Below are 8521 nucleotides of genomic sequence, written 5' to 3' on the forward strand. Positions count from 1 at the left end.
TGAGGGAAATGGAGGAAGGTAGGGAGGGAGTCGTCAAACATACGAGTCCATTTGGTATCATCTGTTGGAGAGAGGGAAAATCCTTGATGAAAAGGAGGAAGAGTGTGAGAGATAAAAGATAAAAGGGGAAAAGGGAGTGTGGCTGGCACCACTGTTGATAAGGGAAGGAGGGGTCGTGGCTGGCACCACTGTTGATAAAGAAAGGAAGTGGGGAAAGGGGTTTGAGCTATCTACAACTACAGACGTAGATCGACCACAAAGGAGAGTAGACAGGAGTAGACAGGAGGGTATGAAGAGGGAAGACTGCTATGACAGAGAAGCTTCAATATGAGGAAACCCTTGTTACCATACCTTGTCAAAAGCTTTTACGATATCAAAGGAACTACGTATATATACCCAAGCTTCTCCCACAAAATAAAGAGAGAAAATCTATCAAAGATCATAACCAGACGTTAGTTGAGATGGGAAAAGATATGAGGAGTGTCACTAAGGCCACATTGATGATCAAAGCGCCATGGCCTCAAATATAAATAAATATATAAATAAATAAAGGCAGACTATGAATTATGTACATGTGTATATATGTATATGTCTGTGTGTGTATATATATATGTGTACATTGAGATGTACAGGTATGTATATTTGCGTGTGTGGACGTGTATGTATATACATGTGTATGTGGGTGGATTGGGCCATTCTTTCGTCTGTTTCCTTGCGCTACCTCGCTAGCGCGGGAGACAGTGACAAAGCAAAATAAATAAAAAAAAAAAAATATATATATATATATATATATATATATATATATATATATATATATATATATATATATATACATATCCACTTCGAACATTCCGAAACTCTTTCGAACCAGCGTCGCTCAAATCCCATCTTCACAAGACGCTAGTAACGACACATTTCGAGGACTATCGTCTGTAAGGCACCGAAGAACTTCCCAAGCTTCGAACTCTCGTTCCGGAAACCTCTATCGAAACCAGCGTCGCTCAAACCCCACCACGAAACGTCAAGGAGTAGACAACGACTTCGAAGCGTGCCGTAAGTCAGCAGCGCCCCTACCACACACACACACACAAAAGCTTCGAACATCCCGAAATCTATTTCGAACCAGCTCGGGTACACTCACTACGGCAGTAGCAGCCAAGGGCGCAACGGGGTGGGGGTATATAGAACACGCCTGCAACACATCGAATCAGCAAATGAGTTCTTTCGACCTTGTCCACGTGAGATGAGCTATTGAGACGGACAGACGAGTGTAAATGAAAACTTAAACCCGCTTAGATACGCTCCTCGGCGTATAAACAATAGGTGGCAGCGTAACGGGCCACCAATGACGAGAACATAGTGTGTGTGTGTGTGAGAGCCGGTACGATATGTTGGGTTTCTCACACCCCCTTAGCGCTACCTCATCATTCTACCTCCGAAGTATGACGACATGGACCTTCACTATGATGGGCCCCGACACTTGAAATTGACCATGAGGTCAGGTCAAGGTCAGGTCAAAGCCATTATCACCCAAAGGTCGTACCGTCATGTCCAAACAACCCGTTCTACTCAGATAATCTCTCTCTCTCTCTCTCTCTCTCTCTCTCTCTCTCTCTCTCTCTCTCTCTCTCTCTCTCTCTCTCTCTCTCTCTCATATACACACACACACACACCCCACCGTGTCATCTGGAAGTATTGATCACCTCAGTGGACCAACGCAAACAAAACTTTACAGTCTCTCTCTCTCTCTCTCTCTCTCTCTCTCTCTCTCTCTCTCTCTCTCTCTCTCTCTCTCTCTCTCTCTCGTCGAAGAACAAAAGAAAAACAATTGCAAAGACTCTAAAGGGCTTTTGGATAAGTCGTCCAGGTCTGAACTCCCTCCCACCCTCTCAAAAACCCCTGACATCTGGGTGTAAACTCCCACTCCACCATTGGGTGTAAACTCCCACTCCACAATTAACAAAAGAAAGAAAAAAAAAAAGGTTTACGAGACCAGCTTTCGCGCCGTTGTCTATATATATATATATATATATATATATATATATATATATATATATATATATATATATATATATATACATATACATATATAATCTTGGGATTGGATCATAATCTTAATTTGGTCGAAACAAGTGTTCAAAACACCATACAGTGGATCCTCCTTCCTACCCTTGGCCGTCAGTATGATCAACCCTTCTCTTCCCTTCTTTTCCCCCCACTGCAGATCAACTAGCAAACGTAACCTAACTTTATTATCCCTTCTTTTCCCCCCACTGCAGATCAACTAGCAAACGTAACCTAACTTTATTATCCCTTCTTTTCCCCCCACTGCAGATCAACTAGCAAACGTAACCTAACTTTATTATCCCTTCTTTTCCCCCCACTGCAGATCAACTAGCAAACGTAACCTAACTTTATTATCCCTTCTTTTCCCCCCACTGCAGATCAACTAGCAAACGTAACCTAACTTTATTATCCCTTCTTTTCCCCCCACTGCAGATCAACTAGCAAACGTAACCTAACTTTATTATCCCTTCTTTTCCCCCCACTGCAGATCAACTAGCAAACGTAACCTAACTTTATTATCCCTTCTTTTCCCCCCACTGCAGATCAACTAGCAAACGTAACCTAACTTTATTATCCCTTCTTTTCCCCCCACTGCAGATCAACTAGCAAACGTAACCTAACTTTATTATCCCTTCTTTTCCCACCACTGCAGATCAACTAGCAAACGTAACCTAACTTTATTATCCCTTCTTTTCCCCCCACTGCAGATCAACTAGCAAACGTAACCTAACTTTATTATCCCTTCTTTTCCCCCACTGCAGATCAACTAGCAAACGTAACCTAACTTTATACAGTGTATCACCCAAACTTGCTTTTTTCTATCTTTAAGTTCTAACGCACTACCAAGAAAAGTAGAAGTGGACACTTTACTATATCTAGACGGCAGGAAGAATGGTGCACTTGGAAAATTAAGTAGAAAGCAGTAAGAGGCGAAATACGAAGCCGTCCAAATATTGACGAAGACTTTAAAAAAAAAAAAATACAAAAGCAGTATTGAAAACACTTTAAAATATCTAGCACTTATTTTTGAAGTTATTTGGACGTTAGATTTAATCACTAACATCAGACAAACACTTATGAAAGTGAATGTAACTTATACAAATAACTTATACAGAACTCAGTACATTACGAGTTTCGACAACCATTTCTGAAAAAAAAAAAGAACGTAAACTTTTGATATTTTGATAGGAGAAAACAGGCGATAACAAAAAGCAAAAAAATGAAAAAAAAAAAAAAGGGTTTTGTTCGATGAAACAAATTAACATGCCACTGTTGACACAGAACATATTGACGTTATAAACATCACACCAGTGTTTTGGGGGGGAGGTAGCAAAGCAGACATGTTTATTTGTCACTGATGTAAAACGCTACAATAACTGAGACACAAATATATATATATATATATATATATATATATATATATATATATATATATATATATATATATATATCCTATTGATTCGTATCTTGACTAGGTATTTAGCCACTGCCTTAGAAAAATATCAAACGAACTCAAAACATAAGCATGAACTGTACATTTCCATAGAGAGTAAAATACACAGAAAAACCACAGTAGACTAAACATGAAATCTTGGAATTAGAAAAATATCAAGTGGACTCGAAATATACGCATATACTGTAGACCTCCATGGACAGTAAAATAAATAGAAAAACCACAGACTAAACTTAAAATCTTGGAATAAACCAACAATGGTCCTATACCACACTAGATTTCGACTGAATTTCGACATGTCAACAATGTGTTATTCCAAAACGAACTATGAAGGGTTGGGTTCTCATTTTATAGAGACAAAGATATAGAAAAAGAGGAAAGGACCATCACAAGATATATACATTATCTTTACTCCTCCTCCCGCAGAAAAAGCGGGTATCGAACACCGTCATAACTAAAAATAAAAAATGAACCTACCAGCTCTATGCTTCCCCGCCTGACCAAAAACATCCAGATATGTGGGAGAAATTATGTAGCAATAGTGCCGACAATTGATTCTACAGGTTAACAGTCCTTACAGATCACTTAAGGCAATGTTGATCAATGAACTTTCCTTATCAAGTTAATATACATCTTGAATTACATTCCTGAGGACTTTGTCGATGATATAAACACATTATCATAAAAAATTATCACAAAACTCAATAATGTGTCTCACACCACCTATATATACAAGGTGATGTGGATGACAAGTTAGAGAGACGAACAAAGATATTGAAAGAAGTCGAAAAGAAAATAAATTCTTTCATGAAGGAAACTCTACTAAACCAACGAGACTAAATAGTTACACTAAATAGTTAATAGTTACACTAAATAGTTACATTAAATAGTTACACGATTGATCCTTAGTAAAACAAAGCGACCATCTTTCGAGCATTGCTCATAAGATATAGCCTCGTCTCCCTAATGAACAATTGTCCATATTGGTCCATTAATTGCTATATTATTATATTTGTCGGGTTTCATTCACGCACTAGCTGCCATTTTCCTTTTCTGTTACAAAAAAAAAAAGAAAAAAATCCAATAGAAAAACAAGGCGGGCATTTTATGGAATTTCCTTTTGTGTCGTGAACAAATATCTGATTTAAAAAAAAAAAAATATATATATATGACCGCTTTACTACTTCACAATAAAATGCTTATGACGTACCACTTCAACCTTCAACCACAATATCTGACCATCTATTCTAACCAAGTTATATTTTTGAGGAAAATAAGAATTCAAATTTAGTCCATTGTCTGAAGAACTTAGAAAGCATTTGACCTTACTAAAGGACCTACATGAAGAAAAAATTCGAGCAGTGTCTACGGAGATGACCTATTTAGTACCCGGTTCGAATCCTAGACGTCTACCTTAACTGACCTAGAATCATTTTCATGATCAATTTCATGATCAAGAAAGCATTTGCTCTTACTTAAGGACCTACATGAAAAAAAATAAATAAATATGTGATTCGAGCAGTGTCTACGGAGATGACCTATCTAGTACCCGGTTCGAATCCTATACGTCTACCTTAACTGACTAGAATAATTTTCATGATCAATTTCATGATCACCTAACATCATCCAGAATACAAATTATAATTTCCTTTTTTTAAAAAAAAAAACATGGGCCACAACCATTAATGGTACGATGGTACGAGTCCAGTTAAGCTCCGCGTCCACACTAACGACTATATCAAACAAGGCGTTAATAGTATACCAGGAAAACTGAATAACTTAATGTAAAGGAGGTAATACACTTTTAAAAAATCAAAAGAACTTATGGAAAATACATCTAACCTTCCTAGCAGTCAAGATGAATTTTAATATTCAATATAGCAGTCAAAAAATGTATCAAGACACACCCATGAAAATACACGCCAACATGGCACCATTTATCAACACGAAGTGTATGCATACGATCCCCCAAGCAACTGATGAAATGATAATTAATGTATATCTAGAATTAATACAGCCATTAGGTGAGATAAGGTGAAGTTTCCATAAGTTCTCTTGAAATTAAAAGCAGTTTTCCCTCCATGCAGACAACCATTATCGCCTCGATCTACTGTCGTGTTTTAAAATATATTACGTCTTATTAACCTCTTTAACTATTCATATCAAACGTAACATTACACAAGCATTACAGAACATAATAAGTCAATATTGAATGATACAGAGCTTGGCTAGACAACGACCCAAATTGTTGAACGACGTTGACTTACCTGGAGCTGACTCAGGTTTACGACCCAAGTCATCAGTCACCCTCCAGGGACGAGGCTTTCAGGATAACAATCACTTTCCAAATTTTCCAAGTAATAACACGAAATATAAGTACAGTATATCAATCCTGAAGGCTATATAGTATGTACGTTAATTACTATTATCATTCATTACACTATTTCGACTATTTTCTTCACCAGTCAAGAATATCTATATTTTTATCTGTCAGTTCTGTGTACTCCTGAAATTTTCGGGTCAAAATTCTCGCTATTCACAGTTTTAGAAAACGAGTCATGATGAGGTATGGGGCAGCTACCACTTCAAAAGTCACAGTTCAATCATTTAGCACTAATTCACAAAAGGGTCGAGGTTTTAATTGTTAGTTATCATCACAGTTTTCGTATTACCTAAACTATCTCTGACAGGATTGAACAGTTTATATAATGTTCACTCCAGCAAATTACTCACGTGTACCATCATTGTCCCATGTAATTACCACTCGCATGGCATTAACACTATTACCCGAATTTATATCACCAAGTGTAAATGAACGTATTACAAAGCAAGTGTACTATACACACAGGGCCCATGAGAGGAGTTTTATCAGCACGTACATAATTTCTTTCGGGCCCCCCTTTGCCCTTCTCCATCAGTCACACTGTTTTTAATCCACTATGGTTTCATGCCATGAACAATATGGCCAAAACACGTATGGAAGATGAGAGATGGGTGGAATGGAGCCTCCGCGCTATTCACTCTCTGCATTTTCTGAGATCCAAGGTAATCCGGGCGCCCCCTTTTTGGACCCCAGGGCCCAGGTACGACGAACCACCTGCACACACACACACCTATTTTCAGAGGCCCTATAGAGTCTACATACCCTACGTCTTGACACCATGGAGGACAGGGCAGGAATGAACGGTTTTGTACGTGGTATACTGGCCGGTGGGCGGACTAGATGAATGGCCAGGAATGGTAGTTTGACCATCGAACCTGGTCGTTTGGATGGGTTCATGTTGACGTAAAATATATACAAAGCAGACACTCTCGATTACAGCTGGAGTTGAATTTAAGGCTTTTTTTTTCAACATTGCGAATAAATGGTGCTTCTTTTTCTCTACGTAACAAGATAAGTTAGGTAACAGACGTCATAATGGTCGTTTGGATTGGCATGTAGGATTGACCCCGGCTAGCTCGGTGACCCGAAGTTATGTCAACATTAATGACATCATTGTCAACGAGAGAAAACATGATACCAGAAATAATTAAAGGGTAGCTTTAATAAACGTATCAGGAAATGGTTCTTATTTTCATTTCACTTAACCATATGTGTGTGCTAAGTCTACAGTACCTGTTTATTGAACTTTGATCTAAATATGCTTAATGAACCCGTATGAATTTGAAAGTAAATACAATGGTAGAATGTCTTTATGACTCTAATAATGAATGGTTGTATGAATCTTTATTTGTTCCATATACAGTTACATTACCTTCTGTTATTTACAGAGACTGTATGAAATAATCAACCATTGCTACTGTGCCTTCAACAAAAAATAATGCGTGAAAACGTTAGGTCCTAAATTGAAAAACATATCCCGATTATTTTTACCTGTTCAGCAATCTATCTCACTATTTCCATGTGCATGGGGTCAACTGTATACATCCTCTTGCTTCACTTCTATACATTCTCATCTTGCGTTTGAGGCATACATGTATACAAATTAGGGACTCAAAAGTGACTTCCTCAAAGTTTAATACTAACCCATTCACCACATTGGCTTCATTTTTTGCTACCAGTTTTCATATGGGAATGTATTGAAAGCTTTCTCGAAGTCAAAGTAAATAACATCTACAGTGTCCAGTTTCCAATTCCTTACAGTTATAACATCTGTCTGATGCAGGATTATTTTATACATCTATGTATAATTTAAGGCATCTCACCATATGGTTTTTGAGTCAATCTCACCATCAATTTGCATGGCACTGATGTCAGATTAATGGGTTGTCAGTGAAATGGCACTGAATGTGCTCTTTTGGTTGATGTCTGCCTGCTTCCAATTATGACTCAAATAGACAAAAAGATTTTGCAGAGATACCGACAGACTTTAGAAAGTTGAATGGCAATTAACTTTTGTTCATTGAAAATAAAATCATGGAGAAAAGCAAAACAGCAGAAAAAAATCTTGCGCACACTGTTCCCTATTTGGAGCCATCACTGCATGCTGTTAATGTTTAAGCAAATGCAGTACTAGAGGAAAAAAGAAAACATCTATACATGCAGATAAGGAAACTTTTCCAAGGGATTTATATTTAGTTAATCCTTTCAAGAAATATGCAGTGTAGCCCTGGTCTACTTAAACCAAGGAAGTCACTGGTATGCTGGAGAAAGGACAAGCAGGAATCAAATATCTCCTTTTAGTAAGGAACTTATCGTATAAAGATACAGCAAGTATGGGGAAGGTGTACGGTAGACCTGATTAGAATTTTCATACGTATGAATATCCATTGTATAGATTATTTTGTTTTCCTTTTTGCTAACTAGAGGAAATTGAGAGGGTACTCGTTTAATCTCATCAAACTAAGTCACGGATTTAAGTAAAGAAACAAGTTCTTTGATGCCAGTGACAAGTCCTTGGAGTACAGTCTGAAAAAGTGTCTAATAAACTACATGAATGCCATCAACAAAAATTTGTGTAAGAAAACCACAATGAAAGCTGGAAGAGTTTCCACTTATGA

General features: G+C 37.6%; 1 protein-coding gene across 1 annotated transcript in view; it reads right to left on the reverse strand.

Annotated features, from left to right (window-relative positions):
• The window catches only part of LOC139746991 (uncharacterized), a 121559-nt gene extending 114900 nt beyond the window's left edge, over positions 1 to 6659 (reverse strand). The window contains exon 1 of the mRNA XM_071658699.1: positions 5788 to 6659. Coding sequence (XP_071514800.1) covers positions 5788 to 5820 — 33 coding nt within the window. The 5' untranslated portion in view covers positions 5821 to 6659. The remainder of the gene's footprint in view (positions 1 to 5787) is intronic.
• Between the last annotated feature and the right edge of the window lie 1862 nt (positions 6660 to 8521).

The sequence above is a fragment of the Panulirus ornatus genome, chromosome 67, assembly GCF_036320965.1.
Source record: "Panulirus ornatus isolate Po-2019 chromosome 67, ASM3632096v1, whole genome shotgun sequence".
NCBI classification, from domain to species: domain Eukaryota; kingdom Metazoa; phylum Arthropoda; class Malacostraca; order Decapoda; family Palinuridae; genus Panulirus; species Panulirus ornatus.